At 60.8% G+C, this 18,116-nt stretch overlaps 1 protein-coding gene across 1 annotated transcript; it reads right to left on the bottom strand.

The window, feature by feature from the left end:
- Window positions 1-36: 36 nt before the first annotated feature.
- Window positions 37-15,169, bottom strand: BSN (bassoon presynaptic cytomatrix protein). The gene is made up of 11 exons (XM_041462769.1): window positions 15,085-15,169; window positions 13,884-14,342; window positions 7,584-12,845; window positions 6,204-7,532; window positions 3,319-5,461; window positions 2,279-3,015; window positions 1,835-1,928; window positions 1,563-1,706; window positions 1,325-1,379; window positions 1,141-1,238; window positions 37-634 (listed from the first exon to the last, which is right to left on the bottom strand). Exons 2-9 carry the CDS (start codon window positions 14,268-14,270, stop codon window positions 1,339-1,341), a joined length of 10,137 nt encoding a protein of 3,378 aa, XP_041318703.1. The 5' UTR covers window positions 14,271-14,342; window positions 15,085-15,169; the 3' UTR covers window positions 37-634; window positions 1,141-1,238; window positions 1,325-1,338.
- Window positions 15,170-18,116: the final 2,947 nt, after the last annotated feature.

Genomic DNA, 18,116 nt, shown 5'->3' with positions numbered 1-18,116 from the left:
CCCCCCCCCCCACCCCCCGGTGCGGATGAGGTATACACAGAAATCAAAGTGGGATGATTAAGGCTGTTCTTGAAAGAAAAGGGGTGCCCGGCGGCAGGCGCGCTGGCTGCGTGGCGAGGGCGAGCGCGGCCCTTTCAATGCTTCCAATGGCTTCGGGACACGCACCCAGCCGGCCGCGCCGCCTGTCAGAGTCCTATGGCCTCGTATTTCGGTAGTGAAACAGTGTTAGGTCCTAGCTGACGCGCTCCGGGGCTCCCCGGCGGGGCCGGGCGCGGCCGCAGTGCGGGGGGCGCGGGGACGGCCCCGGCGGGGCGGGTGGGGTCGGGAAGGAGGAGCGGCGCCCACGGCGCCCAGCCCTCGGCTCGCGGGGGGGAAAAACCTATGAAGAGGCCAGAGCTGGGGTTCAGAGGGAGCAACTCTGCGTATAAACTTGAGAAAGGGCCGCAGCCGACCTACGGGGCCTGACCCCACGGTCCGGACCAGGCCCATCCCCTCGGGGCAGCTGCCGGGGCTCGCCGAGTGCCGCGCCGGAGCTGCTCGCCAGGCGTGGGGGGCACCCGCCCCGGGGCGTCCGCCGGGCCCCTGCTCGGCCGTCGTTTGGTCCAGCATCCAGGGATCGCCCTGTTTTCAAAAGCTTGCGAGAGACAGAGAAGGGGAGAGAAAGAGACAGACAGAGAGAGCGAGAGAAAGCAAGAGAGAGAGGCGTTAGTCCGAGCAGCCCGTCCCCGCGGAAGGGTCCCCGCCGAGCGGCAGCGATGGCCCGAGCGAAAAGGCCCCAGAGAGCCAAGAGGCACTGCCGGCGGAGCAGTTGCCGCCGCCTCCGCCCGCCCCCGCGCTGGACGGACTCCCGGAGCAGAGCCCGGACCACCCAAAGCTTCCCTGGAAACCCAGGGTCTGCACCAGCGCTGCTGAGGCTGTGGAACAAGGCCAAGCCTCCACACCTCGGCTTGGGGCCAGCACCTGGGGATGAAGGTGGCCCAGCACGAAGGGGATGGGTCCATGCTACGTCTTTCCCAGCCTGGAGGCTGGGAGCATGGTAAAGCGGGGCTCAGCAGGTGCTCGGGGGACAGTGGTGCTGCTGGAACCTCAGAGATGGCACGGCAGAGGGGACTTGTGTGCAGGTGTGCCCTCTACACTCACCGTTATACTCAGAGTCTGGCGCCGCGTGCTGAATTCATTGGCTTCTTCATAGGTTTTTCCACTGCAACGACTCAAATCTCCACTCACTTCCCAAACTCCTGCAGTGGAAGGGAGGAGGAGGGCATCAGGCACGGCCAGGGCAGGGAGAGCCCACAGCAGAGCGCCTGAAGCTGGCTGCACTCACCTTGTGCCGTTCTCTCACCAGAACGAAGTGAACTTCTTGCCGAAAGCTGACACCGCTGTGGGGAAGCCAGGACAGGTGTCAGTATGGTGTAGTGACCCTGGTCCCCCACCTCCCTGGGCCCCAAACTGTGGGAGCACTGCATCCCACTGGCTGCATCCAGCCATCTCCAAGGTGCCTGACTCCATCTCCGTGCAGAAGAGCACCACCGCCCTGTCCCCATCCCGGGAGCAGCCCTCACCTTCAGTCAGTTTGCCTGCTTGTTCCGCTGCCCCCCCTGGCAGGATTTTGGAGAAGACACTCTCTCCTTCCCCACCGGGCTGCCCTGTGGCCATGCCTGCGGGACCACGTGGCCCAGTCGCCCTTGGACCGGCCTTGCTGTCTGCTGGGGGACAAATGAAGCCACTGTTAGCAGGGGACAGGCCCAGCTGGGAGAGCTCAGCCAAGCTTTGGGGTGCCAGGCAGCTGGCATGAGGTGGGGCAGATGGCACAGTGCCACTGGGGCTCACTGACCTGCTGCTCCCAGGGGCTGTGCTGACGGCGCTCTCCCCGGCTGCTGTGGCACTTTTGCTGCAGGTTTGGATGTGTCTGTCGGCTCCACTTTTGTCTGGAAAGAGGAAAACTGCTCTCAGGGCTCACCCTCCCAATAGAGCATCTGCCAGGGGTGGCCCAGGCCAGGAGGTGACACCAAAACCCCCAAACACTGCTCCACAACCCCAGAAGAGGCAGCAAGGGATCCAGGACATAGTGATGTCCCCTCCTGGGTCCCCTCGAGGGGATGGCAGCTTCCACAGCACCTATGGGTGTCTGTATTGGGTGTGTGAGTGGAATATACTTTACTTCATGCCTCCCATTCCCAACACTTCCCCTGCCAGCCCCTGGCCACAGCCAGCTGTGCCGATTCCAGGCAGAGCTGTGGGGTCAGGATGCAGCCTGGCCAGCTAAGCCCGTACTTACCGCCGGTGCTGGGTGTCCGCCCGGCTGTGCATGGAGTGTGGCTGGTGCCTTCCCTGCTGCCTGGGCCGGCCCTGGCTGCTGCTGCGGTGGCCGGGATGAGGGGGGTCCCTGTGTCCTGCCCCTGGTCTCGGGCTGTGCCGAGCTTGCTGGCTGGGCAGCCTGGCGTGCTGCCGGCTGCTGCCGCGCTGCCGGCTGCCCTGCCTGCTGCTGCCTGGCCGCCGGCTGCTGTGGGTGTGTGAGGGGCTCCTGCTTCGGCGCTGGCGTGGCCGACCCATGCGGCTGGGAAGGTTTCTGTGCCTTGGGGGTCTCAGTGCCGTGGTGGTGAGCAGCGGGGCGGGATGACGGGGCGTAATCGGCGGAGCTGGGGCCGTAAGGCGCGCGGGACTCGGGCTGCTGCGCCTTCTTGGGGCCGGCTGAAGGCCCATGGCCACGGGGCTCATGGCGGCCAGATTCTCGTGGGTGCTGCTTCGAAGAGCGGCGTGGGGGCTCGTCGCTGGCGTGCCGGGAGGAGCCAGCGTGGCGATCATACTCCCTGTGGTGCCGGTGCTCGCGGTGTTGGGGGTAGTCGTCGTGCTGCCACGGGTCTTCATCGGGGGGCTCGTCATAATCGTGGTAGGTGTGCTTAACTGGGGGTCTCTTCTGTGAGGAAGAGTGGCCACCGTAGTGCCTGACCCTCTCTGCCCGCGCCTCCCTGGGCTTATCAAACCAGTCTGTCTCCTCCTGACCCAAATGATAGGCTTCGGAAACCAAAAACAAACCACAGTCAATCTCTCGCTCGAGGCTGCGCGGGCGGAAGCCATGCAATGAAGTGGGAGGGACAAGCAGCGGGCACGCGCGCAGGGGACAGCACGTGCCGGTGGGGACGGGACGCGGCGCAGCAGGGCACCGTGCAGGACCGGCTAACACCGAACACCCAGGGCAGGGGGAGGAAGGCACGTGTCAAGCAAACTGAGGCGGTGAGAGTGTCTCTGCGTACGAGCGGATGGGCATGCCCCGGGGAAGTGCCATGCTCTGGGGTGGTCACCACGGGGAGCTGTTACCTTCGCTGTCCGAGACAACGCAATGGGCATCATCCATGCCGTAGCCCTCCTCGTGCTTGTACGAGTGACTCCTTGGCACGTCTTTGATGTGCTTTTGCACATCAGGCAACGAGTGGCTGGAGCAGAACTGGGAGCAGGGGTCCCCCGCTGACTGGGGGCCTGGCCCTCCTGCAGTGCGTGACCCCCCCATTGACTTCCCCATGGGGCTGACAGGGCTCTCCTCCTCCGAGGGCTGCGAGCGCATGGGCGCCCGCCCACGGCTCTGGCTCATGCTGAGGGATGAGGGCTTGGAGCTGACTTTCTGGGAGCGCTCCATGCTCTCCCGCTCATAGGACTTGCTCCGGCCACCCATCTCCCGGCTGGAGGACTTTTCCACCCCATAGCCAGAGGAGCGAGTTCTGCTGCTGGAAGAGTAGACCCGCTCCTCCTCATCCACAAGATCCCGGCTGGAGACACCGTAGTATTTTTGCTGCTCATAGACATTCTTCTTCAGGCCGTAGGTGATCTCATCCTGCAGCTTCTTGGCCCTGGAGGCCACATTGCTGCTGCCAATTGAGGTGGTTGTTGAGTAGGAGGCCAGGTCTGACTCTACGTCTTTGGCTTCTTCAATGGGGGAGAACTTGGAGATCTTCTGCTCCATGCCCTGCTTCCTGTGCTTGCTGCGCTTGGAGGAGATGACAGCAGGTGCCAAGTTCTTGGATGAATGCTTCGGTAGTGGTGTGCCAGAGCTGTGCTTGTCCATCCGTGAGGAGTGCCGGTACTCACTGTCCCCATAGTAGTAGCTCGAGCTGGTGGAGCTCCCTGACACCCTGCCATTGCTTTCTGTGCCCCGGTAGTAGCTGTTCTTCCCACGATGGTCGGGGCCATGGTGATCATAGATGTCCTCCTCAGACTCCTCCTCAGCTTTGGTGTAGCAGCAGGGACGGCCGGAGCCCTCGGTGTCCCCTAGATCACTCTTCTCTCTGCTGTGGCGGCTATCGGTGCTTGTGCCCACTGGCTCTGCTTTCTGTCCATCCACTGCTGGACTCTCCTTGGTGAGCTCACTGATGTCCTCGATCATCACATAGTTACGGGGGATGTTCTGCTCCAGACTGGTATACAGGGACTCGGAAGAGTAGCTGGCTGAAGGGCCCGGTGCCGTGCTGGTTCTCTCAGCCGCCCGGGTCTCAGGTGCCTTGTACTGCTCATAGCCACCGCTCGCCGGTGCAGTGCTGAAGGTGACATCAGGCACGGCAGAGGAGCTGGTGGCCGCACCAATGACCTCGTAGTTGGTGGGGATCTTCTGTTCTAGGTCAGCCAGAGAAGTCTGCCGTGGCTTCTGGTGCCCGCCAGCTACATCTGCTGGGCTCTGGTAGAGGGTGGGCTGTGCCGCCGGCACGGTGGCTGCCCCAGCGAAGGCGCTTGGGGCTTGGTAGGGGTTTTGGGGCTGGAAGCCTGGCTGGGCTGGGGTGCCCAGCTCTGGGTATGCGGTGCCGGGGGCCGAGAAGCCACCAGGAGAAGTGAAGGTGGGCAGTGGAGCTGCCGGCAAGCCATCCTGTGAGGTGCTGGCTGTGGGGTACTGGGGGTGCTGGAGGCGTGGTGGTGGGAAGGCGGCGGGGCCCTGCGGGGCAGGGTACGGGTAGGCGCCATAGGAGGCGGCGGCGGCAGCAGCGGCGGCGGCGGCGGCGGCGGCGGCGGTGTAGTCGGGGTACTGCCCGGCAGGGCGAAGGCCGGCGCTGTCGTAGGCAGCGAGGCGCAGGCTGTGCAGCTCGCTGTCTGACAGGTAGTCGCGGCGATCCCCGGGGTAGCGCAGGTAGGGGTGGTCCCGCCCACCAACCCGGTCCTTCAGCAGCGACTCCTTGCGCTGGGTGATGCCCAGCTCCAGGTACTTCAGCTTTGCATCGATCTCCTTCTCCTCCTCGTCCAGCTCCGCCTGCTTCTTCCGCAGCTTGGTGGCCTCATGTTCCACCAGCCTCAGGTCGCGGTCCAGCTCCTTCAGCAGGCTGGCCTTAGTGACAGGCGCGGTGGCCTTGGGAGCCAGGCTGCTCAGGTAGAGCTGGGAGGCAGCTGGGCTGGCCAGGGGGACGTGGGGCTCCTCAGGTGGTGGGCTGGGCAGTGTCCGCTTCACCTTGCGTGCCAGCGAGCTTGACTGCAGCCCCCCCACCTGCAAAGCCAAGGGACATCTGGTCAGGGGGGCAGGTGGGTGTCCCCCCCACGTCCCACCCCAAGCATTGCAGTGGTCTTCCCGTGCCCTAGGGGCTGGGGTGAGGCATCCCACTGTGCACGTGTTCCCCCATGCACTGAGAAAGCAGCGTTTATGTAAAAGCGCAATAAATAGGATGGAAGTAACAGGCAGGGCGCTTTCCGTGAGTAATTACCAGGGGTGGCAGCCGGCCAAGCGCTGAGCTGGCCACGTGCATACCCTCTACTGCAAAAAATGCTTTCTGTCCGTGGGCACTTGGCAGAGGGACTCGGGGGACTGCCAGTGGGTGCTGCTGCCCCAGGAATTGCCCCGGGACTTCTTGGCTGGGCACCTGACTGCCCAAGGCAACCGTGGTGTGTGGGGGCAAAGGTGTAAGCAAGAGCCATCACAGCCCTAAGTGGAGCCATGCATGGTGGTAGCTCCTCGAGAGAGAAGGGGGGCCCATCTGGAGCAGGGCACAGCCCTGATGCCAACCCGCAGCATCTCCTGCCTGCTGACAGGCTCATGCAGCCAATGGACCTCCAGGGCCTCCCTCCAGCTGCTGGTATTGGCATGCATGTCTGTGCCTGCTGGCTGCCATCAGCTGCCGCGGGGACCGGCCTTTTGAAATATTAATTGCCACAGTGCTAATGAAACCGCAATGTCCCGAGGTGCCTCCCAGGGCTGTTCCCTGAGGATAAGACTGTTCCCCGTGGTGACGTACCTGTGAGCTGGGGAGCAGCGGGTGTTGGTAGAGGGAGAACCTGTCCTTGCCGGCCTCCTCAGAGGTGGGGCTGATGGGCTTGGGGTCGGACAGGGAGCGCTGCATGGTCTTGATGGGGCGCGGCAGCGTCTGCTGGCGCTGGGCTAAGTCGGTGGTGAAGTGTTTCTGTGGGGGGACGTGGGCCTTGTTCAGCCGCTCACTGGTGGCAAAGGAGGACTCCAGGAGGCGATGGGGGGACAAGGGTGAGACGGGTGAGTAGAGGACCTGGGGAGAGCGGGGTGGCTGGCGGGTCACCAGCTGGGAGAGAGATTCAGCCGGCAGATGGGATTGGTAACCAATTTCCAGGGGATCTGGCTTCTTCTTCTCAAACTTGCCCAGGGTCTGCTGCCGGACAGTGTGGGGGTCCAGAGGGCCTGTGCTCACTATTTGGAGGTTGGTGGAGTAGGGTGGGATGGTGGTGGGCACCGTGAGCTGGGGGACCACGACGCCAGGTTGGGGAGCTGGCTCTGGCTCTGTCTGGCAGGCCAGGCTCTCACCCCGCTGCGTCTTCTCTGGGGCTGAGATGTACTTCACGATCTCCACTCGGGGGTCATGGGTGGTGATGTGAATGGAGGGGGAGACGCGGAGGAGCTGGTCAGGTTCTGTCTGCACTGAGCAGTCGCTGATGGTCTGGATACCCACGCTGGCTGTGCGGGTTGCCCCATCCGTCTTGCCCTCGGTGCTGGCCTCAGTGTGCCGCGAGGCCCTGGAGCGCCGGCGGCGCACGGGCTGCTCCCACTCCCCGCTGTCCTCCTCGTCCGTCTGCACACTGCAGTCAGTGCTGCGCCGCGTCCGCCGCCGCCGCGACAGCATGAACCGCTCCTCGCCGTCCTCCTCATCTGTCTGCACGCTGCTGTCGGCCATCTTCCGCGCTGCAAAGGTCTCCTTCTCGTAGGCATCCCTCAGCCGTGGCATCGAGTTCCTCTTCTTGATGCCCCGGCCAGGCTCCCAGGACTCCTCGACTTGAAGTGACATGTCTGAGGCTGAGCTGCTGAGTGGCCGCTGTGGCATGGGGTAGCGGGGACCGGCAGGCCCCTCTGGGGGTGTCTGGCCCGGTGGGGGCCATGCCTGCCCATTGTGCGGCAGCACCCGCGGCGCCTCAGCGGGCCCCTCGGGTGGGCGGGCAGTGGGCTCCGCGGGAGTGGGGAAGATGGTCTTCTGCCGCTTCTGCTCCTCCAGTTGCTGCTGCAGCTGGTGCTGGAGCTGGTGGATGTGCTCGAGCTGGAGGCGCTGCTGGGCGAGCTGCTCCCGTTGCAGTGCCAGCTGCGCGTGCCGCTCCTCCTGCTGCTGCTGCAGCACCTGCTGCTTGATGCACTGCAGCTCCTGCAGCTCCCGCTGCACCAGCAGCTGCTCCTTCTCCCGGTGCCGCTGCAGCTCGGCGCGCTCCCGCTCCAGCTCCTCCTGCAGCCGCAGCTGCCGCAGCTTCTCCAGCTCCACACGCTCCCGCTCCAGCTGCAGCACGTGCTCCTGCTGCTTACGCTGACGCTCCTCTTCCCGCTCCCTCTCCTCCCGCTGAGCTCCATCCAGTGGTGGCTTGGGCACTGTGGCCACTGGCCCACTCTCCTTGGGGGCTGCTGGTGCTGCTGGTGCCTCTGCACGGGGGGCAGCTGTTGGCGGCTCTGCTCTCTGCAAGCCACTGGCAGGTGCGGCGGGAGCAGCAGGTGCTTTGGCAGCAGGAGCGGCTCCCGCCGCTGCCGGTGCTGTGCTGGCGACGGGCTTCCCCAGGTAGACGGGTGTCTCCATCATCGAGGCTGCTGGGGCCGGCCGGCTTGGGGCTGGGAAGCGGTAGAGGCCCTGTGCTGCAAGCGGGACACGGGGGGTGACAACTGGCAGCCTGGCCAAGCTGGCCAGTGGAACTGCTGCCACACCACCTGGGCCATAGGGTCTGTATAGCCCACGCAGCATGGGCCGCAGCACGGAGGCCGGCTGGGTGGTGATGGGCAGTGTGGAGGCGATGGGGGTGTTGATGGTGGAGTAGATCATGCCATCGGCAGCCCGCACGGTTGCGGTGGAAGGAAGCATTTGCCGGATGGCGCCCAGGCGGACACCAGGAACGTTGTACTGTGCCAGGTTGCTGAAGCCCTGCCGTCCCTCAGGGAAGGTGGGGTTGTACATCCCGCTGGGTTTGGGGGGTACAGGACCCTGCTGCTGAGCCGCCAGCCCCGCTGTGGCTCCCTGCCCGGTGCTGGGGCCATAAGGCAGCACATCAGGGCCGTTGGCATGCCGGCCCCCGTACTGGTCCATGGAGTTGAGGGCAGCACACATGCGGCTGATCTCACGTGCCGTGGTGGCACTGTAGTGGGCCAGGCTGGACTCCTGGAAGCTGGCCAGGTCCCCCCGGTGTGAGAAACGGTAGTCAGAGTAGATGTTGGAGGCCGAGCTGTACCTCCGCATGGGGAAGGGGTGGCTCAGCAGCTCTCCTGGTTGGCGGAGGTCGGAAAAAGAGCCGTACTGTGGCCCCTGGCCCAGGTAACCCCCCTCGGCAAAGCCCACACTGTAGGAGTGCTTCATGGTGCTGAGGTCCACAGCAGCATCACCTGCTGCGGCAGGGAAGGGCTGATCCCCCTTTGTGTGGTAGTAGCTCATCCCGATTTCAGAGAGGTTCGTGTCTGACATGGAGGAGTAGAGTCGTCCAAAGGCGCTGGCTGGGTAAAATTTCTGCTCCTCGTAGAGTGCAGGTGCTGGGGCCGGCTGCTCCCGGTAAGGGAAGGTCTCTGGCAGCTCTGGCTCTCTGCTGCCATACATTGGTCCACCAGCTTTCCGACCAGGCATCACTGCCGCCTCCCCGGTTTTCTTCTCTGGCATCTTGGAGGTGGGGTTGAAAGCACCCGTGCAGCTGCCACCAAAGGGGAACTTGTAGACCATGTCACAGCAGGCTACCTGGCTCTCCGGCTTCACGCCCGTGAGGTCCAGAACGTTGGCTGGCCCCTCCTCCTTCAGCACTTTGGTCACCGGGCCAGCTGCTGCCTCCTCCATCTGCACCATCATCACCTGGGATTTCTTGCCACCCAGGGCAAGGAGAGGGCTCTGGCTCTTCAGCTCTACTGGCACTGCCCGGTACACCTCCGATCCTGGCTCTGGTGGGAAGGACTGTGGGAGGCCACTGGCATTCTGTGCCCCGCCGGTCTGTGTGAGGAGCACGTCCTTCTTCACCATCTGGCCCGGCATGCCGTACCTTGCGAATTTGGTCTGGGGGGCAGCGGTGGGCTCGGGCTTGCCACTGGCCACCCCGCTGGCTCTGACAGTGGCTGTCTGAACACCTTGCTCCACCTGCTTCACCTGCGCCAAGCACACTGGGCTCCCAGTCCCCTGCCCGAAATCCACACGGCTCTGGAAAGGGTCTCCATAGACCATGGGTTGCTTGGACTGCGAGAGAATCATGGGAGAGGCGATGGCCAGGCTGGCAGTGCTGGCTGCTGCTGCGATGATGGCGTGGGGCTGCTCTTGGGCATTGAGGTTGATGATCAAGGGCTGGATGGCCGTGGACTGCCGGTTGGGGATGTGGTCCAGGGTCAGGCAGTACTTCCTGGCCTCGGTGGCCAAGGATGTGAGATCCATGCCTTGGTCTGTTATGATGATGGGGGCAGACTTCAATGCAGTCCGTAAGTCCACAGCATTGCTGCTTGGCACCTTGGGCCCTGGTTCCACCCGGGACGTGCCGGGGATGGAGGAGATGCGGCAGAGGGAGATGTTTTCTGCAGGGAGTGCTCCCCAGCTGTACAGTCCTGTGATGCCGTCAGCGGCTGAAGTCACGGCAGGTGCTTTCTGGGCGTGGTCCTTCACTGGCTGTGCCCTGATGTAGGCACTGGTCTGCTGCTCTGGCTCCGGTGTCTGGGTGTAACCATGTGCCAGCAGCTGCCGGCTTGGCCTGGTGGGGGATGAAGTGGGAGACGTCAGAGCACCAGAGCTGACTGGCTTGGTTTGGCTGGCTGCATCGGCCGCCAGTGTGATCACCATGAAGGGGGAGTCCTGTGAGGAGGCCTGCCGAGTCAGGCGTGGCGAGCCCGCCCGGTGCGGCGTCTGTGTCCCCTGCGCCACCATGGGGGAAGAGGTGTCCGGGCCAGCAGCAGCACTAGAAGGACCATCATAGGAGAGGACTGGGCTCTGTGTCTGTGTGGAAAACTCTGCCGTGGCCTTTGTGGTGCGGGTGGGACTCTGTGTGGGTGAGGTGGGTGAGAGCGGAGGGCTGGAACTCTTGAAGAAGGTGTATGTCTTGGGCAGTGTGGGCTTGCTGTCACTCACGGCTGGGATCTTCTCCCTGGCTGTCTGCACGCTAATCTCCACCGTCCTGGTTCTGGTGGTATCCTCGGTCTGTGAGCCATAGCTGACAGTGCTCTTTGATGGAGTGTAGGTTCTCCCAGCTATGGATGGGGCCTCCGGACTTGGTGAGCTGTAGCTCTGCAGCGCACTCCCAGGGCTGCCTGCTGCTGTTGTCACCGTGCTGGTACCTTTGCTGTAAGCATAAGGAGTGGTAGTAGCCTTGGATACTGGGCTGGGTGCTGCCGGGGCACTCTGGAGCTTGCCTAGATCTTGTCCCTCTTTTGCAAAATGCTGAGTGACCCGGACATCAGGAATAGTCTTACCAGTGCTGCTATCGGAGCTGGCGAAGGAGACAGGAGCAGAGAGCTGTGTGGGGCTTGTGCCAGGGGTGAGTGGGCCACCATTCTGCTTCAGCAGGTCAGCGTAGGCGCTCTCTGCATTGAGGAAGCGCTTCTCCTGGTACACCTCCTCCTGCCCCTTCACCTTCTCACCCTGCTTGAGGGCCAGGTCAAAGGAAGAGGACTGGTGCATCCTGGAGATGCTCTGCGAGGTCTGCAGGATCTCCTCATACACCGTTCCTGCCTTCGGCAGGGCACTGGAATAGTCGGGCTGGGAGGGGCGCGTGAGGCCGCCATCGTACTGGTATTCCTCGCCATATTGGTAGTCAAAGCCGTTCTGGCCCTCAGTACTGCGGTAGCCAACTTGCTGGTAGGTGCTGCTGTAGGAAGAGGCAGGCTGGGCCTGCTGGACCTGCTGCTTCTGCATCATCTCTGCCTTCCGCATCATCTCCTCGTAGGCTTCCTCGGCGCTTTTCAGGGGCTTGCTGATGGGCTGGCTGGCAGCACTCTCCACCTTCTCTGTTGGGGAGTACAGTGACATGAAAGTGGGCAGGTTGTATTCGCTGCCAGACTTGTACAGCTTGGAGGTCACAGCATCAAAGCTCTCTGCTTCTGAGTCAATGGAAGGCGAGTACTCGGAGCACGAGGAGCGGTGCAGCTCCTCCATCTCTGCCGCCTGTCGCAGCTCCTCTGTGGGGGAGGCGTCCTCGATGGGGGAGAGATTGCTGGGGGGGGTTTTGGAGCGCTCCCTCCTCCGCTGGGCCCTCAGCTCCTCCTTGTCACGCTTGGTCTTGCGCGCTGTGCTCCGGATGCGCTGCTGCTCCACCTCCCGCATCTTCTCCTGCTCCCGCAGGAGCTCCTCTTCCTCCCGCATCTCCTCCTCCTCAGATGAATCCTCAATGGTGGGCAGCAAGGGACCATGTGAGCGATGCCGAGCCTTCCTCTGCTGCTTCACCTCCTCCAGCCGCTGCCGGCGGCTGGGGCTGCTGTCGCTATCCTCCTCCAGCGAGGAGATGGAGGTGGGTGAGGTGCCCGAGGTGTAGCTGGGCGTTGTGGCTGGCAGGGTGGAGGAGTACTCGCCCCGTGAGCGCTCCTCAGGGGAGCCTGTCAGGCTCTCCATCTCCAGCTCGGGCTCCCGGTCCACACTGGCATCTGGCTCCTGGCCAATCTCCATCTCCCGGCCATAGCCAGCTGTGCTGTTCAGCTCGATGGTCTTGAATCGACGCAGCCCACCCTGGGCCGTGCTCAAGTCATCACCCTCCACTGCCTCCACCTCTTTGCTCTCCTCTGTGTACATGCTGCTGGCACCATGTGGCAGGCGCCGCTTGGCCGACACCGGCTCTTTGCCCTTCTCTGCTTCAGTCTTCTGCCCAGCTTTGGGGATGCTGTACTTGGTGCGCCCATAGCCTTCCTCCTCCTCCTCGAGGTTGTCCTCCTCAGCACTCATCTCCAGGATCTGTCTCCGCATGAATTCCTCATCTGTCACCTCTGCCTCCTGGCCCTTGGTCCGGGGGGGCACTGGGGAGAAGCCCCCCTCGCTGCTGTCCTCCACATAGTCATGCCGCAGCTTGCTGCCAAACTCATCTGAGGACTCCGCACTCTCCCGACGCTCCCGCTGGTTCTCCCACTCCTCATCCTCCTCCAGGATGTCCTCCAGCTCCTCGTCTGAGTCAAAGGCTTCAGGCGTGATGGAGAGGTACCGTGGCCGCTGCTGTTGCCGCTGGTCCTCCTGTGGCTCTGTGCGGCTCTTGCTGCGCTCAGGGGACTGTGTCGGTGCTCCCCGGCCTTCCAGGAGAGGCCGCATGCTGCTCTCCAACTTGGTGAGCTCAGAGGGGCTGGGGGGGCTCTGCCCAGCCAGCCCGGTGCTGCTCAGCTTCTCCTCTTCCTGCTGCACCAGGCCGGTGATCTCGCTCTGTGAGCTGGAGATGCCGTCGGAGGAGTAGCCGGTGTCGCTGAGGCTCTGGGGGCTGCGGGACAGGTCTGGGGGGTAAGGCTTGCTGCCGTCCTGCAGGCAAGGGAGAGCACAGTGTCAGATCCAGGCAGCTCCAGAGCTGCTGCTCCTACCTCCCCCAAACTGTCTCCCAAGGAGCACACAGGAGGTCTGGGCACCACTGGGAGCCAGCCCAGAGCAAAGGCTGGGAACCACCCTGTGTCCCCCAGTCCACTGGCACATCAATAACTTGCCTGTGCTAGTAAAGGCAGGTTAGAGGGTGCGCTGCAAGCAGGGGATGGTACAGCTAATGGCCCCGGGCATAAATACATTGGGGGACTAATAAATACAGTTGAAAAACTGGGCCCCCAGCCCCCAAGGCACCCTTCAGAAGCAAGGCGGGCCCCAGGATCCTTGCTAGATGCTAGCAGAAATAAACAGCCCCCTTTAATTGGCTTGACAGTTAGGCAGTGTGAGGGACAAGTCTCTGAGCCATGGGAACTGTGCCATCACACCCAGCCCTGGTGCTACTGGCAGGACCTGCCACCCTGCCAGCACAGAGGCACCACAGACCACTTGATTTTGGGGATGCAAGGAGCCTCTTCCCTGGGGCCTGCACAGCAGTGAGGGAGGCAGCCATTCCCTCCCAGCTGGTGGGGACCTTCTGCCATGTCCCCTCCCCATGGGGGGCTCTGCTGGCTGCTGCTGGGATGGTTGCTTGTGGGGAAACACCATCCCAAGGCAGCCAAATGTTTCCCCAAATTGTTATGAATTTTAGAAAAGGGGGGGATGAAGATCATGAAAAACACTCACTGCTGAAACATGGAATGCTGGAAAAGGAGTTTTCCATTTGACAAGATATCCTAACTATCCTTGGATTATTTTAAAAGAAATGCAGAGGCCACACATGACCTGAACTATTGCATTTTGCCTGAATTAATGTAATCCTAATAAAAAGAAGGCAAATATCAGCATGCTGCTATGGAGCCTGTGAAGGTCCTTCCCCATTTGTGGGCACAGCTACTGACAGAGGCACAGCTCAGTACCACGCCAGCCTGGGGCAGGGTGTGCTGCCCAGGGATGCTCGGAGCTGGATGCACCCTGAGTGCTCACCTCCTGCTCCTTTGCCCGCGGCGCCTCGGGGAGTGCCTGGCTCTCCTTTCTCTCCACCTCTGCTTTGGGGGTCACGCTCTTCCCCTTTGGAGGGACGCTCTCAGGAGCTCTGGAAGGCTCCGGGGCAGCTTTGGGCAGGGGCTTTTCCTCTGCCGGCACCGGGGGCTTCTTTTCTGCTGGCGGTGGGGGCTTCTTCTCCGCTGGGGCAGGGCTCGGGGTCCTGCTCTGCTCAGCAGCCCGGAGGCTCCTGGCGGGCGAGGGCTGCTGCTCGGGGGGTGCCGGCTCGGCGGGCACGGGTGCCGGCGTGGGCGCTCTCTGCTGGCCGGCGACGGGCGGCTGGTGCCGCGGGGAGCCGGTGGATGGCGGCTTTGGGGTAGGCAGTGGCATTGGGGCAGGGTCGCCGAGGCTCCCTTCGAGCAGCCGCTGAGTTTGGCAGTTCAAGCACAGCCATTCGTTCTTCTGCAAAAGAATGGAAGGAAAAGTTCTGTTGAAATTCTGGGAGCTTCACCCCAGCAGGGATCTCGCGGAGGAGCTCTGCTGGTGGGACACCCGGCGATGGTGCAGAGCATTCGGCCCACCCAAACCAAACAACCGGCTGGGGAGGGGCATGCAGCATCATAGCCATACCCTGCAAACCAGCCACATCCAGCTGCAACCCATCCCTACCCTTGTCCAGAACCCAGATTTGTCCAGCCAGAGGTACCATGGCTGCAGCACAGGGACTGCACACTTTCCCCCACAATCCCTCAGCATCACCAGCTCTTTCATTCTTCAGCCTTGTGGTATTTCAGTTTTAAGCGAAATTAAACAATCAAAGGCAGATTACTACCGTAGCTTAACACTTCTCAGCTCCATACAGCTCCTTTCTCACTCTGATTTGTTTTCTTTGATACAATAAAAGTTTAATAGCATAACCATAACACTTACGGCTCTTTTTTCTAGGTTAACAAAAATACTGGGTACACAAGTATGCCAGAATTTCCCAGAGATATTACCCAAAATACATGCTGTGCAGGAAAAGAACAAGACAATCTTGTCTAGTGAAATTCTCAGCAAGAGCTGTCGTTTTATGGCCTGGAAAAAGCAGAGGCAAGCGGGGTTGTGAGTGGCAGAGAGCCCACAGGGCTAAGGCAGGGGCTCTGCATTAAGAGATCAGAAGCACTTTCCTCCCCTGGGTTGCCCAAGGACTATTTTTACCCACCGAGGAATGTCCAGGAATAGGGGCCTGACATTCCCTTCACTTTAGATGTTTCAGCATCTTAAATCTCTTCAGTTTTGCTGCTAACAACACAATATGCTCCAGGTTCCTTTCCCAGACTTCTCCTTTGCTGATCCATGGCTCCCAAAGCTCAGGGTGGCCAACCTCAAGGGGTGGCTGGCCCTGAGGAGCTGTCATGCTGTCAGAGAGGTGGTCTCGGTCTTCAGTTGGACCAGCCTGGGGCCAGGGCTGTGTGCCCTGGGATCCCAGAGGCCATGGTCTGCCTGGAGAAGACGGGGTTCATCAAAATGACATGGAGGAAATAGCCTCAGGTTGCACTAGGGGATGTTTAGATTGAATATTAGGGAAAATTTCTTCACTGAAAGGGTTGTCAAGCACTGGAACAGGCTGCCCAGGGAAGCAGTGGAGTCATCATCCCTGAAGGGATTTAAAAGTTGTGTAGATGTGATGCTTAGGGACAGAGTTTAGTGGTGGCCTTGGCAGTGCTGGGATAACAGTTGGACTCCATGATCTCAAGGGTCTTTTCCAACCTGAACAATTCCATGATTCTAATCTATGACTCCAAATCCCGTACCTATGGGACAGCAGAACTGTGATAACCTTGTCATCTGCATCCCAGGAGTCTCGAAGTTATGATAAGACGCTGGAGATGCCTTGCAGCTGGTGGTGGCCAGGAGCAGCGGGGCTTTCCCACGGACACATCTTCACTTCTGCAGCAGTGCAGCCCAGGAGCAGCCATCCAGCCCCACGCTCTCCAGGGAGCAGAGGGGCAGGAGGGCTGCTCCTGCAGGAAAGGGGCAGGTGTAAAACATCCTCCCACACCCAGCACCCTGCAGCAGCCCCTGCTCTTCACACAAACATCTTAAGAATACATTAGGGCTTTGGAGGGCCATTAAAAAAATCCCTTTCAGCACAGTAATATTTAATTACTGCTTAATCAAAGAGAAAGTCTAATTAAGGGGCAAATGCAGCCTATTGTATCTTAATGATTGCATTTGTCTTCTTTTATTTCAGAACTCATTCCCGTGCCTCTGAATCAGATCTGCTTGCCCCACTCCACTGTGTAATTATTCCAGACCGCAGAAGGAAATGTGATTGTGTGACACAAATTGAAACCATGCCTCATGGAAATACGCGACCTTTCATTTTTCATTCAGGAATCCTATTTTTCTTTGCCAGAGCTCCCTCCCTGATGCAGGCAGTGAGGGCAGGGCACGATGCACAGTGGGATGGGTTGGATGTGCCAGGGCAAAGCTCAGCTTAGTTCCTGCCCATACCTGTCTGCCACACCACCACACCGGCTCCCAGCATGGTCCTGAAGGAGCTTGAGGAGATCAGCTTGCCCTGAACTACCCAGCCTGCGTCACTCAGATCCTTTACACCCTCCCTGAATGGGGCATTGCGTATCCTCATGATGCCCCAACCTGCCAGACTTTGGTGACTGGGGAGCTCTGCGTATGTGATGGGCTCAACTGCTTTTGCCCTTCCAGAGACAATTCAAGCCCGAAAGACCATGGAAGGCCAACACTGGCCGTCAGTGCTGCAGATGCTGAGTGCCAATCAGGTCCCATTCAAGGAGCGCATGGAGAGGCAGGTGTCACTGCTGGTGTGATCTCATCAGCACGAGGCTTAGGGCTCCTCCACAAACAGACAAGCAAAGTACTAATCTATTCCATGGGATGCCATCCCTGGAAGTGTTTGTGATCGGGTTGGATGGGGCTTTGAGCAACCTGGTCTAGTGGAAGATGACCCTGCCCATGGCAGAGGGGTTGGAATGAGATGATGGTCCCTTCCAACACAAATCGTTCTATGATTCTGTGATCTGATGTCTCTGCAGGTTGGTCTGAGGCTCCTCCCTGAGGTTCCTCCCAGCTGTGGCACTGCAGCCATTCCTCTTGGCAGCTGCCCCAGTTTGAGCAGCTCACCCTGCCATCCTGCTCTCGTAGATGTGACAGCTCGACTCTTCATGGGACTGCACTGGGAAGTGGATAAGGGAACAATCTCTGTTAAAAATAGCTCTGCCAAAAAGATTGTGGAGCTCCACTCTGAAATGCCCCTCATCTTTCAAAGCAGGCAGGAAGGCCTGGGTACAGTGGGAAGGCAGGAAATAAGGAAGAGCAAGCAGAGAGGGTCTTTGGGCTTTGCCAGCTGTTGGTGCCTGCCAAGCCCCAGAGACACTCAAGTTGAGAGACTGGCATATGCTGAGTTTGCATTTTCTCTTACTGGCTTTTCCTTCAGCACCTCTGGGGACTTACATGCTGAAGAGACCCTGCTGACAGTCCTGCACCCTGTGCTTCAATCCAACCCCCTGTGGAAAATCACTGTGAGGTTATGGCAGAAAAGCAGCGAAGGGATAACTGAATTTTCCTGAGCTGTGGGACAGCCCCATCCCTGTCAGAGCCAGTGCCACGTGGAGCTGTGTGTGAGCACAGACCGTGCTGCAGCAGCCAGCGCAGCGTTTGCCATCACAGCTTGCGCTGGCTGCAGTGAACGCTCCAGCAGCAGCAGCTGTGAGCTGCCCAGCTCCCACATGCACATGAGGGAGAGAGAAATCCTGCCCACGGCAGCTGTGGGAAGGTGGAGGCAAGCAAAGCTGCCTGTGTCAGTGGGAATGCCTCCGGTAAACCAATCTGAGCTCTTGGTTCCATCTTTAAGAGACCTCTGCAGCCCCATCAACCCCAGCACTGACACCTGTCATGTGTCTGAGGGCTAAATCCCAGGGGGATTTAGGATGTGAGGAGGCTGAAGCTGAGGCACCTCCCAGCCTTGTGCCTTTGCCGGTGACAAATGATCCGTCCCTCTCCCGCAGCGCTATCAGCTCGGTGTTTGGTTATCCTACAGCACCTCTGCTCCCTCTCAGAGGGACTGGCTCTGAAGCAGCTTCCTCCTCCATGTAACCTGGCCTCAAGCATTTCCCAGAGAACACGACCAAGGGGATTAAGCTGCCCCTGAGAAAAATGCAAACATTGGAGGAGCGGCTGCTTTGCTAACAGCTTGTAAATCCCCATTGAGAT

Source organism: Pyrgilauda ruficollis, unplaced genomic scaffold (genome assembly GCF_017590135.1).
Source record: "Pyrgilauda ruficollis isolate IOZ18807 unplaced genomic scaffold, ASM1759013v1 scaffold10, whole genome shotgun sequence".
NCBI lineage: Eukaryota > Metazoa > Chordata > Aves > Passeriformes > Passeridae > Pyrgilauda > Pyrgilauda ruficollis.
Note: the sequence above shows the minus strand (reverse complement) of the source record. Positions and strands in the feature narration are given on the sequence as shown.

Excerpts from the sequence above, each read along its gene's own strand:
- BSN (XM_041462769.1), bottom strand. The coding sequence starts at position 14,270 with ATGCCACTGCCTACCCCAAAGCCGCCATCCACCGGCTCCCCGCGGCAC. Across the intron at positions 3,016-3,318 it reads CGTTGTCTCGGACAGCGAAG|CCTATCATTTGGGTCAGGAG; the intron begins GTAACAGCTCCC and ends TGGTTTCCGAAG. Across the intron at positions 1,707-1,834 it reads ACAGCCCCTGGGAGCAGCAG|CAGACAGCAAGGCCGGTCCA; the intron begins GTCAGTGAGCCC and ends TTTGTCCCCCAG.